The 21,211-nt window shown below is 39.7% G+C and overlaps 2 protein-coding genes across 4 annotated transcripts in view; both read left to right on the top strand.

Moving 5' to 3' along the window:
* Positions 1-95: 95 nt before the first annotated feature.
* On the top strand, positions 96-10,029 carry tubgcp5 (tubulin, gamma complex associated protein 5). Its single transcript, XM_026344977.1, has 23 exons — positions 96-453; positions 553-606; positions 1,036-1,144; positions 1,258-1,354; positions 1,441-1,520; positions 1,841-1,976; positions 2,138-2,255; positions 2,958-3,047; positions 3,274-3,367; positions 3,448-3,700; positions 4,313-4,515; positions 4,618-4,733; positions 4,821-5,089; positions 5,175-5,373; positions 5,699-5,887; positions 5,966-6,148; positions 6,248-6,332; positions 6,421-6,541; positions 6,954-7,105; positions 8,502-8,627; positions 8,918-9,006; positions 9,421-9,521; positions 9,621-10,029. The coding sequence occupies exons 1-23, from the start codon at positions 320-322 to the stop codon at positions 9,665-9,667; spliced, it is 3,045 nt and encodes a 1,014-aa protein (XP_026200762.1). The 5' UTR covers positions 96-319; the 3' UTR covers positions 9,668-10,029.
* An 860-nt stretch (positions 10,030-10,889) lies between these two features.
* The window catches only part of cyfip1 (cytoplasmic FMR1 interacting protein 1), a 26,783-nt gene continuing 16,461 nt past the window's right edge, over positions 10,890-21,211 (top strand). Inside the window, exons 1-9 of one of the 3 annotated variants that reach the window (XM_026346343.1) lie at positions 10,890-11,092; positions 16,105-16,225; positions 17,981-18,070; positions 18,523-18,600; positions 18,898-18,999; positions 19,090-19,271; positions 19,817-19,913; positions 20,095-20,223; positions 20,376-20,480. In XM_026346343.1, coding sequence (XP_026202128.1) covers positions 16,109-16,225; positions 17,981-18,070; positions 18,523-18,600; positions 18,898-18,999; positions 19,090-19,271; positions 19,817-19,913; positions 20,095-20,223; positions 20,376-20,480 — 900 coding nt within the window. In that variant the 5' untranslated portion in view covers positions 10,890-11,092; positions 16,105-16,108. Of the gene's footprint in view, positions 11,093-11,294; positions 11,614-16,104; positions 16,226-17,980; positions 18,071-18,522; positions 18,601-18,897; positions 19,000-19,089; positions 19,272-19,816; positions 19,914-20,094; positions 20,224-20,375; positions 20,481-21,211 lie in introns of those variants that run through there. The other 2 variants (XM_026346344.1, XM_026346345.1) reach the window with 2 other exon arrangements.

Below are 21,211 nucleotides of genomic sequence, written 5' to 3'. Positions count from 1 at the left end.
CAGTTTGAAACACACGCGTTTAGACGAAGATTAAACCGTGTATCATTCCGTTTTAAGATTTATGTACGCCGCGCATGCGCACATGCCTTCGTTTGTCGTCGGAGGTAAACACTTGGCGGCATCGGAGGAGCCACGGTGAAGAAATACCTGAAGCTGCGCCAGCTTTTCAACAAATGACCTGTTTTACCATATTCTGATTTGTGCCAGTTTTATAGCTTGCATACTCACAGGGCTATCAGCTGGCCTGTCCAGACAGCTATCTGCATGTGGCGTTAGGTGCATGTAACGCCAAGCTAACTGCAGCGCCGTCAGCATCAACATGGCCCACTGGAGCACCTTCGAAAAGGAGACGGAGAGAGAAACGAAGAAGTTAATAGGATGTATCACCGGCGTGGAGGACGAAGAGGACCAGAATTTTCAGCTGGCACTGAAATTTGCCTGGACAAATTTTAGGTGAGCTAGCCATTGATAGGATGGTCGTTAGCTTACGAGGTGCTAACGTGTTACCAAGCTACAAGCGGCGATGCTAGTGACAGTGTGGTCTGTTGACAGGTTCCACCGCTACCTGGACGTGGACAGCCACAAAGTGCAGCGCAATATTAGTGGGTGAGTGTGACTCTTATACTGCTCCTACTGCAGTGGCTTTTTCAGGGGTGTATCAGTTACTTCATCATTTAAGTGGACTCTAGTGTGTCTTCCTAGAAAGTGTGTCTAGTTTTCAATGGCACTGACTAGTTCTATAAGTACCTGTTCGCGACATGTCTGTTATTAGGACCAAACCATTTCTGCGCCACAGTTCTTTTGTAATGTGCACCACTACTGCACATCAAAAACTGATGTGATGAAGACTTGAATGAAGGTCCTGCACAATGTCTTGTCTCCCCTCCTGGTAGGACATTATTAATGTGTTTAATCCAGTCTTGATTTGTTTCACCAAGGCAAGCAAGCGTTACATGGTAACAGAATTCCTCTGCTCATCACATTACTGCATTGTTCTTTTGCACTATACTGTCATGCACCTGCCATGTTTTCCAGAATCTATGAAAAGCTTATGGTTCACTCAGACCTGAGTAAAGCTGGAAGCTGGATGAGGCTGACTGAAGAGTTCTTGAAGTCACCTTTACCTAATACAGATGGAACAAAGGTATTACACATGAATTAAAATGAATTGCTTAGTAGTGAGAAGGTCATCGTAAAGCTGACGTCAAAGCAAATCCTCAGATGATATGTGTGTTCATGGCAGTTTTGTTTTTGCAGACTGATGTACACTACAGCATTCTGTCGCTGCTGCTCTACTTGTCAGGGTCCCCCTCGAACACAAACTTCACCGAACGACCTCGGGTGAAAGAGGCCGGTGAGTTCATGTAGTATCCACTGATAAACTGTAACATCCTTTAAAAAAAACTCTGAAAAACTTACAATTAAAGTGTGTCTGGGCAGAACCAGAGGACAACTTTGACTGGGCTAAATATCTGATGGAGGGTGAGGACATTGACATTGGACCTTACCCAGACACCCCTGTGAGTAAATCATAAATCTACTGCGCTCACGATGATTATTTACAGTGCACACACAGGTGTCTTTAGTTAATTTCTAATGACATCACGAGACTGTAAACAAAAAACTGTAGGGCGAGAAGGAAATCAGTCTTGATGTACTCATAGTCCTGATTGGAACTGAGATGAGGTCCAGTCTGCTGGTATAACTAAAACCTGCAGTATGTGTTTGAACAGTGCCTAAGGTGTAGTTGAGCTGGAAAGCTGCAACAAAGTAAGCAGCATACATAAAGCACCCCCTAAATCTACTCTCACTATCTAAATCAATGTTGTTTGGATTCCAGGAGTGGTCTGAGGAGGAGAGCGAGGACGACGACAGTCGGCAGCCAATAAGCAGAGATGACTCTGGGATCCAGTTGGACAGAACACCCCAGGAGGACCAGGACAACACCAACAAGACGGTTCAAGTGACATGGACGGGTAAGGAGCAATCACACAGCAAAATAACTTTAATTAGAAGTTAAGTTAAATTATAGACAATATAATCCCAGAAGCATCTATGATTGTGGAATAATATGGAACTGAGACCAAAACAAGCAATTAGACAATAGTGAGAATACCTTTTGTTTGGGTCTTTCCAGTTGGTGAACCTGAAGCCCGGACTTGGCTTGAACAGCATGTAGTGACGCCGTACTGGGTTGCTCATGCACCTCGTTTTCCTCACAGCTTGCATTTACACTCCAACTTGCTTAATGTGTGGTAAGACTCCAAACTGCTGAATATGCCTTCACTTTAGAATAGAGTACGGGATAACTATTAAAACTGTGTAGGGGAAAGCAATAATAATACAATAGTAATATAATAATAAGTTTTAAAAACTGGTTAGTATTTTTGGACTAGATTTAAGTCATACTTATTTAGAGAAGAAACCAATGTGACATTATCAGAACACTGAGTACATTAGTTTACCTCTGCATTTTGACGTTGTTGGTTCATGTAGACAATGTTTTTCTTTGCAAAACAATCATTTTTTTCTGTAATGTTATTTTTCGTACAACTGGCTTTGTTAAATGCAAATATTAGTTCATTCTGCTTGTATTATAAGTATATTCAAAGTTATTATCATGACTTAACTAGGATTTGTTCTCTAAAACACCATGGATTTATTCTCAAAATTGAGAAGCTGTGCTTTTTTTGTAATGCTGTAGCACAAATGCTATTACATTTTCAAGTTTGATGATTAAGGGATCTCCTTTTTTTAGAGTTTTATTTTTGCTAATTTAACTTTTGAAATAAATGACAGTAAAATGCTTATTCCTCAGTAGACCAAATGGCATCAATACAAGTGATGCTTTTTCTTTAATAGGCTAATATCAGCACAGACGATTTAATCGCAGTTTGAAGTTGGCTTTTGGGTCTTTGTGAGTTGAAGTGATTTTGAAATGTTCAAATGTTTTTCAGGGATCAGCACTTGTACAACACTGATCCATTGTATCTGCCAGAAGAAAAGGCCTTTGTCACAGAGAGTCAAGTAATACGGGAGACGCTGTGGTAAGATAGAAAGATGCTATGTTGTGTGAATGTGTTCATTGTACAGCCTTAGAAAGAACTGTATCTCCTGCTTTGTCGTAGTTTTACTTTTTATAAACTTGTTTGAAATATTTGAGTTTTTGTTGGATTGTAGAGGAAACTGTCTTATTCTGTACAGGCTCAGGTTAACATATTGAGTCTGTCCTGTGGCACAGTTGAGCTGTATTATATTCCTATTATTTTTCAGGCTTCTGTCTGGAGTGAAGAAACATTTTATATTCCAACACCATGATGGAAAAGTGTCTGTAAGGAATAATGTAGTGGTGACTCATCTGACTAGTGTAAGTTCACAATGTGAACATTTCTTAATCAACTGAGCTCGTTGTCCGTTGTATAAGACTTTTCTCTCTTTGTGCTGCAGAACTGTTTGCACTCAGTGCTGGAGCACATTGCTGTGTATGGGCAGGCAGTGTTCAGGCTCCAGAAGTTCATAGATGAGGTGACGGGGTATAGCACAGAGCCTTGCCCACCAGGCTCCGGTTCCTGCTACAGCTCCAAGAAGGGCTCAGAGCCTCCCTTCAGGACCTACCAGGCTTTTGTGTGGGCACTTAACAAGTACTTTACCAGCTTCAAAGAGGAGCTGACCACAATTGAAAGAGAGCTTATATGTAATGGCAAGTATAAAAATATTTAAGTGGGTGAAATCAATGGCTAACCCTGGACATGATACTTGTATACCTACCTGCATATCTAGTAATAACTAATTAATAAAATATATCTTATTTGTTTAACTCCTACAAGATCCAAAAATGAAAAAAAATTTAAGTCTGCAGGAAGTGACTGCACCTGGCCAATGAATAGGCACAGAGCTCTGTGTAACACCAGAGCATCCTGTTTTTTATGATTGTGTTCCTGTATCTAACTCATGCCAAAAAAAGCATAATTTAATCATTTAATTTCCCTAAATGCTGAAACTGTTATCTAATTTGAACTGTGTAACAATTTACAGTATTTTATTATGATAAGAAAATGCAATAAAATCCAGTGATCTTGTGAAATACATGGGGTGCAATATGATCTTGTCCTTATTCATTTGAAACAAAACTAGAAGAAGCCACTATGAGAAATCGTTGTGTAAGTAAATTGAGATCCTGGCATCCCTGCTGGCATTTTTATCATTGTATTTTTGTAATTTCCCTCTGTAATCTCAGCACCCTGGATTGCTGCCTACTGAATTAATGACATTTCCTGAATTAAATACATTTTTAATGATAACTCATTTACAGATGAAACCGTGACCCTGTCTGCAGTTCTGGAGAGACTCAGTCCTCACTTGGCACAGATCAAAGTACTGCACAAAGTCTTTTGCACCGGGGTCGCTGAAGTTCCCCCTGAGACTCCAAATGTTGTGCGGGCCTCGCACTTACTCAACACCCTTTACAAGGCTATCATTGAGTATGACAGTGTCGGGGAAGCATCAGAGCAAGCTGTGAGTGGTTGGTTCAGCAAACTCTACACAATAAATAAATTCATGGACCTCCACCAGGAAGCAAATCCTAAACTATTCATGTTGGTTATCTTTTCTTGCCAGGTGGCTCTATTATTTTCTCTCTGGATAGAGACGGTTAGACCATATTTAGAGATTGTGGATGAATGGATCGTTCATGGCCACCTGTTTGACCCTGCCAAAGAGTTCATCATCCAAAGGTATGAGTCAGATTTTTTTCATAGGGTACTTATTCCAACATGATTGTCCAACATCCATCCAAACATTTGCTCTTTTTTCTTGCCCAGGAACAAGGATGTGCCAGTAAACCATAGAGATTTCTGGTATGCCACCTACACATTGTACAGTGTGTCAGAGATGGTGGACAGTGAGGAAAAGTTGAATGACGCAGCTAGCGGGAGCTCCGGAGGGGATCAGGGCTCCAGCAACAGGCAGCTCACAATGGTGTCCTTCCTCAAACCTGTCCTCAAACAGATCATTATGGCAGGAAAGTCCATGCAGCTGCTCAGAAATCTGGACTGCAAGGATGCTGAGCAATCTCAGAGATCCTCTAGAGGTCTGTGTCCTGCGAGTAGTGCTTTTTCCTGATTCTCTACAGAGAGTTGGATTTTCTTAAGAACTACCAATATTTTACATTGCAGATGCTGAGAGGAAGAGTTTATACACACTGTTTCTGGAGTCGGTACAGTCACGGCTCTGCAGCCAAGACGAATTTCCCGCAGACGCAGTGACAGAACAGCAAGCAACCAAGAGGAGCCTCATAAAGATGCAGTCCATTGTGTCACAACATCTGCAGATCGAAGACGTCCATGATCCGCTGCTGGCCATCAACTTTGCCAGGTAAGAAAAAGGAGCATTAAAATGCAAACAGCTCTTCACATTTCTAGACTAACGTTAGTTCTGCTCAGACATAAGAAATAAAGTACATAATGATGCTAGAGTCAGAGCAGCCGTTGCGTTTGTCACCCACAGCACAGATGTCCTTTCAGGAATAAAGCTTAGGGATTTAATTTAGCCATCACAGTAATGTCATTTTATAACTGCAAGCTTTATCGTCTCTCACATGGTACTGTGTAAAGATAATTGGATTTTATTTTTTTTTTGTTCCAGACCTGCAGGGGAAAAAGCTAGTTTTATAGTCGCTCTGGTCTGTGTTTCCCCTTAGGCTCTTCTTGGAGCAGGGAGACTTCCATGAACGCTTCTGTGGAGGGGATTTCATTGTGGATCGCTCCTCTCAGTCTGTCACCTGCCAGACTTTTGAGCTCACCCTGCGGTCCTGCCTCTACCCACACATCGAGAGGAGGTACATCGAGTGCTGTGGGAACCTCATGAAGACTTTGAAAAAAGACTATAAGTAAGCAACATTTTAACGATTGAGGATTTTTGTTTCAGTATGTGGAGATAAATCATGTGAGATTCTTGATGTCTGCAGGCTGCTGGAATACCTCCAAGCTATGAGGAACTACTTCTTGCTGGAAGCTGGAGACACCATGTATGACTTTTACACGGCCATCTTTGACAAAGTGCAGGAGAAGGAGAACTGGCAGCAGCCGTCTTTTCTCAACGTGCAGCTGCAGGAGGCAGTGGGACAGCGCTATCCAGAGGACAGTAGCAGGTACTGCATGTCTTTATTAGTAAAGAATCAGATTAAATATTGTTTACCCAATTTAAGATAGGCTTTTACATTTATTTCCATCATTTAAATTTTTAATAGGCTGTCAGTCTTCTTGGAGACCATTGATGCTTCCAGGAAAAAACACCCTGTGAATAATCTAGAAGTGCTTACTCTCAGTTACAAGGCAAGCAAAATGAACGTGTTTACATTAATGTTGTTCATGTTTCTTTTGAATCTGCCACGCTGACATTTACACATTTAATTCTCCACAGGTTCCCTGGCCTGTTGATATTGTGATCAGCTCTGAGTGTCAGAAAATCTACAATCAAGTGTTTCTCCTCCTGCTACAGATAAAATGGGCCAAATACAGTTTAGACACAGTTCGATTTAGTGGTATGATTAAGAATTTGACATTATTGGTCATGTCATAAAAATGTATCTGAAAACCCATAAATTGGCTAATTACTGCTCCTCTAATGTGAGGATTTTCTCGTTTTTATGTCATTTGTGGATTTCAGGCTTATTGAGCGGAAAAAACATTTTAAGACTTAGGGGTCTGGTTAAATGTTAATGAGTTGAGAAAATAATTTGCTGATTAGATTTACTGAGTTCTAAAACTAATTGTAGCACTTTTTATAATGGTACTTTGAGATCTCTTTCAATTTACTACATTCTTCAAATTAAAGCTCCAGTACGTGATGATGTGTGAAAATAAATTTCTCCTCGGTATATGGAGAATGTCCTCAGTAAATCCTATAATTTACCATTAATGAGTTCTCTAATATGTGAAATGTTTTTCTTACAGATTTCACAGATGTTACTAAGAAACTGGAGAGTGGTCTGGCCGAGGAAGTAAAAGGGAAAGAGCCTGTCAATCAGCAGATTCACCGAATGTGTTTGTTGAGGGTCAAACTGATGCATTTTGTCAACAGCCTTCACAACTACATCATGACCAGGGTGAGAGAAATAGACCTTTTCACAGTGCCCAAGTACATTACAAGTGAAGCAGCTAAATTGATTTGACCATGATTAATGGACCAAGGACCATTAATCTGATTTCAAAATTGACTTTGCTAGTCTTATATAATATTTATAATGTACACTATGTAGCCTATTCAATAGTTAACAGCAAATTGAGATTTCGGACACTATACAGTGCTCATAAAAAGTATTCACTCCCTTGGATGTTTCATCCTTTTATTGACATTGTAAATCAATTATGTCAATAAAAGTTAGAAAATTACTTTATTAATGTCAAAGTGAAAACATGTTTCTACAAAGTAGTGGCAATTAAATAAAAAGATTAAAGGTGAAATCAGTGTTTGCATTAATATTCACCCCCTTTAAAATGACTTACCTGATCCAACAGAGGTCCAGATATTTGCTGCTTGTATTTCCACAATTAGTGAAATAGGGATCACCTGAGTGCAGTGAATGTGTCTCAAGTCATTGTAGTATAAAGACACTTGTGTCTGGAAGGTTCAGTCACTGGTTATTCAGTATTCCTGGCTACTATTACACCATGAAGACAAAATAACGCTGCCAGCAACTCAGAGAACAGGCCGTTGAAAAGCATACGTCAGGGGATGGATACAAAAAAATCTCCAAGGTACTGAACATCCTCCAGAGTTCAGTGAAATCAATCCTCAAGAAATTGAAGGAATATGGCACATGTCTAAATCTGCCTAGAACAGGCCGTCCACACAAACTGAGTGCAAGAAGGAGACTAATGAGAGAGGCCACTTACACACCGATGACTACTCTGAGGGAGTTGCAAGCTTCAGCAACTGAGATAGGAGAGACTGTACATACAATATCTGTTTCTCAGGTTCTTCACCAGTCAAAGCTTTATGGGAGAGTGGCAAGGAGAAAGCCACACAGACACAAGGTGAATGTTCTGGAGTGGTCGAGTCAAAGCCCAGACCTCAATCAAGCTCAGGGGGTGAATATTAATGCAAACACTGATTTCTCCTTATTAATATTTTTATTTAATTGACATTATTTGTAGAAACCTGTTTTCATTTTGAAGTTTTTTTTTTTTTCCAAGCCACCAACTTTGATTGACCATGATTGATTTATAATGTCAATAAAAGGATGAAACATCCAAGGGGGTGAATACTTTTCATAGGCACTGAATATGAATTCAAGTGATTTCGAACACAGCAATGGAAATGGTTGGCTAACAGTTAGTTAGAAAGTAAAAAATCAATCTGAATACACATGATATGATTTCGAAAATGGTCACTAGTAAAGGATACAATATCTTATGAGCTAACTTAGAGGAAACCACTGTGCACTTATATATTGAACATAATGATACATAATTGTCTGTCTTTTTATATGTGCCTGACAGATTCTGCACAGCACTGGACTGGAGTTTCAGCACCAAGTACAGGAAGCCAAGGACCTGGACCAGCTGATCAAGATCCATTACAGATATTTGGCCACTATCCACGACCGTTGTTTGCTGAGGGAAAAAGTAAATGCTGCTCACATTGATTTGGGTTCAATTTAGAGCCATGATCAAAACACTGTATTGCTACTAACTCCAGCAACACCTTTTCTACTGGTGTGCTGTAACTTCATAGTGGAGACAGCAGCCAGATAAACAAAGGGAACAATAAATAAATAGTCGTCTTTCACCGGTGAAATCTTGTTATCCTGTCATAACTTTGTTATATTCCCTCTCTAGACTGAAGCAGCGGGGCAGGGGAATCATTATGACATCTCATGTATTCACTGTTGTTCTCTTTGGTTCTGTTTTCTCAGGTCAGTTTTGTGAAGGAGGCAATAATGAAAGTTCTCAATTTGGTCCTCATCTTCTCTGACCGATGGCAAGCTGGATTTGGAGCCTGGAAGTAAGAGCTCTCATAGACTGGAGGGAAATAAATTTATACACATATACATACTGTATAATGTCAGTACAAGTTAACTTTAATATGTATAAAATAGATAACTGATCCTCAGAACCTTATTTATTGTCTAGTTTAAAAAAAAAAAATGTTTTTAGGCCATAACAGAGAAAAGAAGTGAAGGTAGAACTGAGCATGGTGCATGAAAACTGCATTCAAACCTGTGTAAGCGCACTGGGGTCATAGACATTATGTTGAAGTCAAGAGTGAATAAACTTTCTAAGGAAAAAATATTTTGGGGTTATTTCTTTTAGAATTCCCCTAGTACAGATCAGGTCTCAGAGACACAGACCAATTATTTAATTAAATTAGTGCTGCTTGTGCTTGTATTTAAATATTGTGTTTATCTCTCGTTTACAGGATCGAGTCTATTGATAAAATGGAATCTGATTTCAAAAACTGTCACATGTTCCTTGTGACAATACTCAATAAGGCTGTGTGCCGTGGCTCCTTTCCTCACTGTAAGTAAAATCCGTTTATACAGATTATCCATTGACCATAGTGGAAACATGTATGTGCAGAGAGGAATCACGTCTTTTTTTTTTTTCTTTCTTGTGTAGTGGAGTCTCTGGCCCTCTCCCTGATGGCAGGGTTTGAGCAGTGCTGAGGAACCATCCACGTTTCAGTGTGTTGGTGAAATGGACTGAACTCCACTGTTTGGTTCTCTGTCTCGCTTCTGTCTGTCGTCAGACTGTTGCCTTTGTTCACGGTGATGTGCGAACATATGATGTCACTGTCTGCTTCGACTGTAGGAGGGGGATATGGACTCCTTGGTGGAGTCCAATAAGCTATTTATGAGCATACATATAATGTATTTACATAAATTCTTTTTTGTAAAGGTGTCTTTATCAACTGTTATGCTAGTTGTTAAAGTGTACATGTTAAGCACAATAAACCTTGCACAGTGATGTATATATTGTTATTCACCATAATATAACATTGCTTTATAATAAAAGTGAATTCATTGTATTTACAGTGTAATTAACTAATTCATATTTTCCACACTAATGCAAATTAGTCTCATTAGTTTGATATTATGTGTTTGGTTTATTAATGATAAAAGTTAAAAGTCACAGGGACGCGGTCACCACTGCTACATAATGCTGGACGGAGGCTCAGAGAGAGAGAGAGAGGAAATGGTTACTGGTCACAGGCAGTGTGGTCAGTATGCCGTGTTTTGCTCACAGTAACCCCGCTGTAAGCTGTTTAAAGGCTTTTGAAAGGTTATCCGTACAAGTATTGTTACACTTGTAGAGTGGATAAAAGCTTCTCTTTTCACGGTGGCAAATTTGTATGTGAAAAATGCACAAGCTCCATTGTCACACAGCTCAAATCCAACTTTCATCCTCTGTTAATGTACACAACGCAGCTTGTGTTTATTCCACACAGTGTTGCAGTTCTTTATTTCCACCACTGTACGTGGTATAAGAGATTAGAAATATCCCATTAGCCTCATTTATCCTGGAGTGTAGGAGAGGAAGCTCAGGGCTTTGCACTTGTCTGGGTCATCAGCTGTGTGGGTTCCTCATCTAAATAAATCAGTGGAGTTTAATTTCACCCTCAAAGTACTAAGTGCTATTTTTAAACCTTTTCTTTTTTTACTTTTAAGCTCTTTTTCCTGTTTTAAATACACAGTAAAACCTAATCTAAGTCAGTTAACCATTGAATCAGTCTGTGTATCAGCTTCCATACCCCGGGGTCAGACTCTTACCGTACTGGATCGTGGACTGGATCGTGGACTGGATCTTTTGATCCTGCCCTAGTGGAGGAGGCTAGAACCGCAGCTCTGACCCGAGTTTCCTGTTGAGTTTCCCTGTTTGAGGGACAGGAACTCCCTGCTCGACTTCTCTCCCCGCCCATGATAATAACACCGACCAAGGGAAGACTCCTCCGGCCGACGACAGACAGAAAAACTTGGACTGAAGGCCTTGAAACGCGGGCTTCTCGGTCGGCAGAGGGACCTACATCCCGGCTGAATGGGGCTGTAGTCGGACCTGTGGACGCAGAAGTTTTCCCTGCTGATCAGCGCCGGGTGAGTCGGTACAGACGGTGTGTGTGTGTGTGTGTGTGTGTGTGTGTGTGTGTGTGTGTGTGTGTGTGTGTGTGTGTGTGTGTGTGTGTGTGTGTGTGTGTGTGTGTGTGTGTGTGTTTCCAGCTCGGTCAACTTAACCCACGGGGGAAGAAAAAGTTGTGCGACGTAGCTCTGGGTGTAGCTTTCCGAGCAGCGCTTGGTTAAAGCGCTCAGAATAAACAATAAAAACAGTGTTCAAGTTGAAAGAGACGTATCCGAGCTTTTGTCTGGAGCAGACGAGCAGCTCGGTCCCTTCCCAAAGCCGTTTCTCCGGGCTCACAGGCCCGAGCTGGGACTAATCTGAGGCCACGGCTCGGAGCGGGGACAGAGACAGAGACGTTACCTTCACACACAGGCGAGCAGGGGCTTCACCACATCTAAAGATAAAGCTGCTACCAACACGGCTTTTCTCGCTTTAAACTGGGTTTTGGACGAGTTTGTCGCCAGTTGTGAGCCGGAGCAGAGAGGTCTGTGTCCGCCAGGTGAGACGGCCACAGCAGCCTTAAGCTTTACGGGTTCACAGGTGAAAGGTAGACTCTGGTAACCGGGTTAAAGACGTGCCAGTGGCTGTAAAATGTCAAATAGATTAATTATTTTATTTGTGTTTTGCTGTTTGTTATTCGGGAACTACTGTAGCAGGACTATTGTTGTGTTCAGGAACCAGGCTATGTTCCCCACCCTCCTGGTGTTGCATTCACTGGCCGTCCACCCCCATTAACTATTAGCAACGTTACAGTCAGGCTTTTTGAAACACGGGAAAAGTGGAGTGACACATACATGTTTATGTAGTTTATAAAATACACCACAGAGTGTCTATAAAAACAAATCAGAATGTGTGTGTGCTTATTGTAAATCGAGGAGTCAAACATTTTGTTTCTGCTTTTTGCTTTTTGTAGTCTGTTAGCTCTGAGGACACAAGGGAAGGAAGGAAGGAAGGAAGGTAACGAAGGTAAAACCGCATCTGTTGTTGCTTTGGTAAAAGTGGTTTTTTCACAGTTTTTCCCCCTCTGTGGTTGATTTATTTACAGGATACAGTACAACAAAATTAGAAAAACGTAGGTCAAACTGTGTACTACAGTATACAGTATACTATATGCAGCACAGTGGTGAAGCCACTGAAACTGAGCAGTGGGTTCGTTTACCACTACTCTGTCTTTAGCCTCTGTGAGGATGCTGATTTGTTAAAGCTCTTGAGAAGGTGTGGACAAAATGCATGTTTGAAGATCTTTAAACGCATGTTACTATATTCTACTAATAATACGATCTGCATTTGGATGAATATCCTTGCACACATTCAGTTGTGTTCCTGCTAGATCAAGTCTGTCAAGACTGTTTAGAGAAGAACTTTGAATTCCAATAATTTGTTTTATAAGACGTGTGTTGACTTATGTTGATTAGAGATTGTTGCTGCATTGATAAGTGGTATCTGTGGTGTGAAATCCTGCAAAATACGTGCTATGATATGGGGTTTTCACACCCTAGTCTAGAGAAATGGCTACGACTTCCTCCAGGGTGGCACTCGTGTTTTGGTGCAGCCAGCTGATGAAGTCACAACTCAGTAACTTTTGCAAGTGTTCCGAAGGGCATGGGTTGTTGTTGTTGCATCTGTTTCTCACTTAAAACGACTGCTATGTGTGCGTGGCTTCCTTCTTCAAACATGAAAACATTTATAAAAATGTGTGATCTGCTGCTCTGTGTTTCTAGCAGCACTCGCTGTTCACTGTCATACCGGGTGCAAGACGACTGTATCTAAACACTGCTTTTTGTACCGTGCCACAGAGTACGAGTGTAGTACAACGTATATGCTGTGTGCGTATAGTAATCACCTTAAAAGGTCAGTTCAAAGTTGCGGTGCTCACAGTGCATAAAATTAAGAAGAAAAAAAAACAGCTTCGCCAATGTGACAACACAGATCCAGCATTTAGGGAAAAAATGCAAAAAAATAGTGAAGTTACTAGATACTACTATGTGCATTTGTTACACAAAAAAGTGTCTTTTCTTTATCTGAGTTCTATTTTTTTTTTTTTAAATACATTTAAAAAAATTAAAAGTAGGTGTTGGGATACTTTTAATACAGATTAGCTGTTGATGTCTAACTCAGATCTCTGGGTCTCCCAAACATGTATCTAGTTACCTTTTTTAACTATTTATTTACTGTGTTTAACTAAATATTGCAACCTCATATTCTCAGTTGAAACTGCTTATCCGTTACTTGGAACTAACAAGTGCTCACACACTCTCAATAACAGACTCTGTATGTGCCTTTTCCTGTGTTGGTGATGCCATGTGTTTGCCCTCTGCTTGACACACCTAGGTTGCGCAGGTTTAAGCTCCTTACTGTATAATTACTGCTAGAAGCCTCCAAACACATGATGTGCAACTGGTGGTGGGCACAATGACCTGGTAGGCTAAATAAACACTTATGGATGGATGAATCATCTAATTTGGCCCATGTCTGCATCTTATAAGAGGAGACTGCTATAGACTGAGCAGTCTAAACAGGAACTGTGCACTACTGCAAAAGACACCAAAGTTCCTTTTTTTAGTGGTGGACATGGTTTCCCTCCAAAGTTCGTCAATAGACTTGCCCAGCACTTGCAAAGTGGTGGAGTTTAAAGTTTTTCTCAAAGTTGCTTCAGGTTTTGCTACTTTAATTTCATCTGTATTTTCATATGAACAGTTTTTAAGCATAAAAACACTTTTTTAAATCCAGGACTTTGTGTGTTTTTATTAGCTACTTTCAGTTTCTTGGATTGGCCTAAATGTTCAATGTCAGTCCTTCCCTGTCTTTAAGTTGGCCCTGCATCACGTGCTCTTATTTGTGAGTCATACTTCCCTGTTTTGTGAGAGAGATGACTGATCTGCAGTCTGTCATGCTGCTTAATGACTATTTGCAGTTCACTTTGATGGGTTAAAAAAAGATTTTCAGGCTAATGTGAATCCTCATGTATTCTGAAAACTGCTTTACATAAGCTTTCCTTTCTGACTTCCCTTTGGCAGAAATGGCATTTCACAACTAACCACATTTTTACACTTACAGTGAAGTTACATTAACTTTTGTCATTGTATTGTGTGCTTAAGTGTTATTATTGAGACTCTTAATTCCATACGCTGTATTAAACTGTTAGATTACATTAAACTGTAGTCTGTAGTGAGTAGCACAGTAGCACGCTTTTAGTTTCAAGTATATACTCCCAACACAACAATGTTAGAAGTCAACACACTCAAAATAAAGCTGTAAGTCAGCTCAAGAGCCTCAGTCACCGTGTCGGGTGACAGTCAAAATGTTGGAGAACATAGCAAAAAGTATAGGTGTGTCACAGTCCAAACACAGGAAGTAGTTTTCATTGTTTCTAGGTTTATGAAATGAGAAATCAGTTTTACTAATGTAAAATCAAACTGCTCCTTTAATCTAACTACTAAGTCTCATCTCATCTATATATTCTGTAGATCCCCAGTAGACCTTAACGTGGATTTTGTACTACAAGAATGATTTCAGATTATTCATGTAATTTCATTAATGAAACGATGTGTAAAGGCTGCCATTCCAACAAACTACAACTGTCTGGGTTACACGTTCGTCATCAAAAGAGCAGCTGCCTTTTGTAATCTGATGCCTCTGATGGTGGTCACAGTGCACATACTTTGTAGAAATCTGCAGTGCATGCCTGGACTTGCATCCGGCGTCCAGATCCTTTGGATGCTTTGCATAATACCTGAAAGGTGAATTAAACAAAACCTTTTATAAAATAACATTAATTCACATTATAAGGAGGTGTTAAACTGGTTCTGTTACATCACTAACCAAAATCTGATACTGGAGGTTTCTGTCCACATTCTGTGGGTATGATAAAAATGTTTTTCTTCTGTTAGCTTTCATCTTCGTTGTTTGCCATGTGTCAGAGTGATGGGAATTTGGCTCTGTAATTGTCATAACAGTTTCCAAACTTAGTGTCATGGCAACAGATCTTTTTTTTCTCAGATGTCGTTCTAAATCGGCAGCCTGATGTTGTGCAGAATCACAGGCTGAGCTTCAAAACCTGAAAGATAGTAGTGTTCTTATCAGCCATCAATGTGTTGAAAATCACTATCATGCAACAGTGCTTTAATCGTAGCAGTGTTTGTATGTGCAGATCAGGAGGTTTGTGACCTCCTCTGACCCTGGGTCTGTGCATGCAGTGACTGCCACCCTTTTGTGTTGGTGTTCGGTCACTGTGGATTGTTTGACTCACCAGCAGTTCTGGATGCACTAGGTTTTTTGATTGTCACGGTGTCCGTAACGTCCAAAAGTCGGGAGTCAGCAGCAGCCTGAGAATGCAAACCAAGCATACCACACCACATACTGATAGGGTGGTAATTTATTTGCATTTGATTTTGTTTTATTGATTATATAGGTTATGTTCTAGTAGCCATTCAAATACAGGAGCCAGTGTTACCTGCAGGTTTTTGAGTTTGCAAGTAAGAAAGGTTTCGTGTTAAATTGTTCTTTGCTTGGAATACTTGTATAAAATGTCAGAATGTGAAATCAAGTCATTATATGTGTATTACATATTATTTGAAATTACTTTTGTTTTAGCAATAATGCTCTGTTATCAGAGATTTCCCTAAAGAGCACCACAATGACTCTGCACCATCACACTCACTCTGAATGAGTGATTCAGCACTGACTGTGTTGATTGAAATTGAGGCTGTTTGTGGTTACCTTTGCAGGGGCCCCATGTGACCCAGACTCATTGAAAGTCTTGGCAACAGTGTGGGGAGACGTTTTTTGAGTGAGGATGATCCTTTGGGTTCTCATTTATTCAAATTTTATTATGACCGATGAAGTGTGGCAGAGCTCGAGCAGAGAAAGTGACTAACACTATCTTTAGTTGCATGGACTTTGTTAGTTTGTAAATAACCACTATGATTTTTCCCCTTGTTTGTATTGCTAAACTCAAGTTGTAAGCATGATTCTTTTTGCCTTTTTCTAGCACCATGACATCCACAGTGACTTTAGAGGATGCCCTCTCCAACGTGGACCTGCTGGAGGAGCTTCCGCTCCCGGACCAGCAGCCATGCATCGAGCCCCTCCCCTCCTCGGTCATGTATCAGGTCAGTGGTGATGGCAGGGCACTGATAAGACTCACTTCTTCTGTGGCAAATAATCCTTTCATGATGAGGATTGTTGTCTTCAGACACAAAGTAGCTGTGGCTAAATTACTTTCGATCCAATCATTTCTAATTTCTGATGCCCACTAGTGAACATTTTAATTTAGTGTCTGTGTTTATCTTGGATGATTTCTGTTGTGAAGGACAGACACTGGTGGAAATGTTTTATATATATAATGAATCAATCTATCAATACATTCAATCAAAATAATACCTATAATATTAGTAGTTGGCAGTTTACTAGGCACACTATGATAAAACATATGCAGTCAACAGTCAGATAATGTTGATGATAATGTTCAGAAACTGCTTAAGAGAGGTGTTGATGTGAAGAAACGGTTTTTGTTTTGTTTTTTCAATATATTATTATCAGTTAGATTAGACTACATACAGAAATCCTGTGTAATGCAGCACCGACTACAGGGTCCAAAACGAAAATGCAGTTGATTTAAAATGTATTTACAGTCTATGCACATATACAGCTGATGGAAAATATATTATGTTTATTGTTGCTTATCTAAACAAATTCACCACCAACATAACCGAAATGAAAAAACTTAATTGTCTTTATATATACAGTACTGCGCAAAAGTCTTAGGCACCATTAAATTTTTCTTTAGTTTGGCAGTGCTATTATAACTATATACCTATTTATATTGCAGTCACTTGATTAGAATACAGCTAGTGTACATAGGAAATATGTTCACAGTGATAAAAAACACAAAAATATCAGAATAAACATGATTGTTTTAACATTATGTTGGCTAAAGTGACAAATAATAAGTGTAACCTCTGTAGAGGAATCTGGAAAGGTCAAGGGCAAAAACAGAAGTGAAACATCTGATGAGAGGTTTCCCAGAGTTTCCTCTTTGAGAGATCAGAAGTCCAGCAAGGACCTGGTTCAGCATCTGGCAGCTTCATGTGGATGCCAAGTTCGCTTTCTGCAGCCTAAAGAAACTTGATCAGAAGTGTTTTTTGTGGAAAGGCAAAAGCCAAGAAACCACTTTTTGTGTTTCTGATGTAAAAAAAAAGAGAAATAAATACTGGTCATCGTTCATAAAAGAACAAAGCAAATGGTGCCTAAGACTTACACATACACATTATTTATATAAATAAATATTTCTGATAACGCCCATTACATTCTGTAAACATCAATGAATATATTTAAATATATATATACATATAAATAAACTGTTAAAGTTAGAAGTGGCCTGAGAACTGACATGTGTGAAATCATATGTACCAAATTGTAAATAGCAACAGAATCAATACTATCAAATTTTCATAGTAGCTTTAATTGTTCAAAATATAATTTACCCATTACAATATTACTTTGAAGAGTTCTGAATCAGCGAGTGAATAAATAGATTTCCACATATGTGGAAACAGATGTAATCCAGTTTTCTGTGTTCCAAAAGATGAGACACGCCTGTGTTTCTAACAGGATAAGAACAGCAAAACAGAATTAACATGCACAAGTGTCCCAATGATAGGACACCAAATGCAGCGACTGTGTAATTGATAAACACTTTTCACCACATTTCCAGGCCACATTTAGAATGAATTGTTAAATGAATAAAACAAATTGCATTGCGGTTTAGTGGTTGCCAGCAGCATAAACCTTAGCATTGCTGAATATGATGTTGTTGAGCTGTATGTACCTGATACCTAACATTTTGTGCCAACATTTTTCCACAGCCCAACTTCAACACCAACTTCGAGGACCGAAATGCATTTGTCACTGGCATCGCCAGATACATCGAGCAGGCCACCGTCCACTCTAGCATGGTACGGAGAATCACTTGTTATATTGTCAATTCTCTGTCTCACCTCAGCAGTGGCTTTGTGGAAATAATAAATTTCCAAAATTGTGGTCAAAGGTGTGTTAGAAACCAGATCTGGTGTGGGACTACAGTGTCCCAGCAGAGAATTTGGTATTGTATAGCAAGCAGCCCACAGGATCCAGGCCTAGAAGTAAATGACTTGGGGACAAATGGATGCTTTCGACCATCTTCTAACAGGAATAGCAGGGCTTTGTGTATAATTACTGAGGGATAATTGCTTGACTCAAACAGCACTTTGTATGGAGGCAGGGCTGGCATGAAAGCCTTGATGCACTTCCAACACTACAACTTACAAAAGAAGCTTCTGTGCATGTGTGTTTCAGTATTTATGTGCTGTATGTGTGTTGTTTCAGTTTGGTTTGTAAAATGTTTTTTTATTATTTTTTATATTATCAGAATGAGATGTTGGAGGAAGGACAGGAGTATGCCATCATGCTTTACACCTGGAGAAGCTGCTCACGTGCAATACCACAGGTAACAACTAGGTTACTGGTAACATAGTGTGTTTATCATTACAATTAGTCAACTGACAGATTAACGTTTGGTTTGTGATAGCTGGTTGGGCTGGTTGGGCTCTATCTGATGGTGTTACATTTATTCATTTATTTTCTGTTTTAGACAGAACAATGAATTCGAGGTCAACAAATGATGAACCTAATTGTTGGGCACAGTTCTAATCTTATGACATTATCTCTAAGTAACAAAGCAGTATGGGGTTTACCTTCGCCTCTGGCAATTATGTATGTGTTTCTTATTGTTTTTCTCTTCTAGGTGAAATGTAATGAACAGCCTAACAGAGTGGAGATCTATGAGAAGACTGTGGAGGTCCTGGAGCCAGAAGTCACCAAGCTGATGAACTTCATGTACTTCCAGGTGAATATACACTTATATATAAGCTGAGATTCCCTTTGACTGGCCAAACAATAGCAACCTAACCCCTCCTCTCCCTTTTCTCTCTTCCAGCGCACAGCTATTGACCGTTTCTGTGGGGAGGTCCGTCGCCTCTGTCACGCTGAGCGCAGAAAGGACTTTGTCTCTGAAGCGTACCTGCTTACCCTCGGAAAGTTCATTAACATGTTCGCTGTGCTGGATGAACTGAAGAACATGAAATGCAGCGTGAAGAACGACCACTCTGCCTATAAACGGTATTCAAAAACTTTACAGCCAAACTGTCAATTACAGCAGCAAACAGCAGATGGCAGCATCAGTCAGCATCTTTTAACTTGGGTTCTGGGTCTTCCTCCTGTGGTTCAGTGGCTTCCTAAGAGACTACTCCCCTCCTTTGACTTTTCTGTGTATAAGTGCAGGTGTATGAAGTAAAATATGCAGACAACTTTCAGTGGTTTACAGTGTAGAAATGATTATTATTTCCTCCTCATAACTCCTCCTCCCTCTCATAACTCCAGGAAAACGCTGCAAGTATTTGCAGCTGGCACTGAGGAAATTCACAGAGTGCAAATCAAACTCTAAAATCTATCTAAAATATGTCTTCCACATTTTACTGAGTTATGATGCCAGACACTAGTTTTAGCAAAGTGCACCTTATGCTCAACGTTCTCTCCTTCTGTGCCAACCTTCAGCTCGCCTGTCGGTGAACCTCACAGTTGAAAAGCTTCTGCCTTAGACTGACAGATGTTTGTTTGGTGTCCATTTTTAAATTAACAATAATCTGTCTCTTGCCTTGGCCCAGAGCTGCTCAGTTCCTCAGAAAGATGTCAGAACCGTCATCCATTCAGGAATCTCAGAACTTGTCCATGTTCCTGGCAAACCACAACAAAATCACCCAGGTTAGTACATGTGCATCTTATAGAGCAGATAGACAAGTGATTTAAGGTTTGACACAAATACTTTCAGGACACTGTATAGACTATTAGAATCAGAAATGTAACAGAAACTGTGAAATGAACCTATATACTAAATACTCTGATTAATCGCTGTATCATACATGGATTGTGTTCTGTGTGCCAGTCTCTGCAGCAGCAGCTCGAGGTGATTCATGGATATGAAGAGCTGCTGGCTGACATTGTCAACCTGTGTGTTGATTATTACGAGAACAAAATGTACCTCACTCCTAGTGAGAAACACATGCTGCTCAAAGTAAGTAAAACCCTGCACCTGAAACTGTGCATTGTTACTAAGGTTACTAATTGTTTCTCCTGTGAAGCTGCTCACTTTAAATAATGTATTGGAGCATTGTTGACAGTCAAGGACATCTTACACTGTATATAACTATTGCTCAACTTCTCCAGGTAATGGGGTTTGGCTTGTACTTAATGGATGGAAACAGCAGCAACATCTACAAACTAGATGCTAAGAAGAGAATAAACCTCACCAAGATCGACAAGTTTTTCAAGGTATGTAGCTGGAGAAATAAAGTCATAAATGAATGTGTATTTCCATTTTTAAATAAAGTAAAGCAGTAATCTGTCAGTATAAATAATGAAAACATTCAAGAGAAGACAAAGAGCAGTTTGGGAAGAAAAAGTGAACAATAAGGGGAAGAAATGAGTAAATGTCTGTGATTCTCAAGTAAAATTCAGTCAAAATTCAAGACACACAGTTTATTATTCATCTGGCACAGAATATAATTTGTATATAATTGTCTCGTGATTGCTGCATATTATATATGGACCTTAGTCACCCCTGATGTTAGGTGCGCAGTAACCATTGAGCTCAAGTTAAATCTTAAGAAAAATATCACCTTGCACTTACATCTCATTTGAAACATTTCTTCCATATAGCATAAAAGCATCTGCCAAATCACTATTGACTAGTCTGTAATATATAAAATTCAGCTTATTATTGGCTTGATTAACTGTTAATTGTTTGGTCAATCATCAAAGAAACTGTAATAAAAAGTATGGCATACAATAAGAAAGTACAACAGCATCCAGCACAAAAGAGAAAAAGTATCACTTTTCTGATATGGAATTCAAGAAACCCCAATAGAAAAGTGTACATTACCATATGCTCTCTGAATTTACCACAGTGATAGGAGAGGGTAGAAAAAGCGTTGGTTCTGGCCAGTAAGTAAAAGCCAGGAAGACCTGGAACTTTGCAGGGGATGTGACCTTACTTTTACTCC

Source organism: Anabas testudineus, chromosome 4 (genome assembly GCF_900324465.2).
Source record: "Anabas testudineus chromosome 4, fAnaTes1.2, whole genome shotgun sequence".
NCBI lineage: Eukaryota > Metazoa > Chordata > Actinopteri > Anabantiformes > Anabantidae > Anabas > Anabas testudineus.
The sequence above is the reverse complement of the archived record's forward strand: the minus strand, read 5'-3'. Positions and strand labels throughout refer to the sequence as shown.

What these genes read in the sequence shown, in the direction of transcription:
- tubgcp5 (XM_026344977.1), top strand. Translation starts at nt 320, where the DNA reads ATGGCCCACTGGAGCACCTTCGAAAAGGAGACGGAGAGAGAAACGAAG. An exon ending in GACCTTACCCAGACACCCCT is followed by an intron (nt 1,521 to 1,840) that starts GTGAGTAAATCA and finishes TTTGGATTCCAG; the next exon opens with GAGTGGTCTGAGGAGGAGAG. An exon ending in ACTTTGAAAAAAGACTATAA is followed by an intron (nt 5,888 to 5,965) that starts GTAAGCAACATT and finishes TGATGTCTGCAG; the next exon opens with GCTGCTGGAATACCTCCAAG.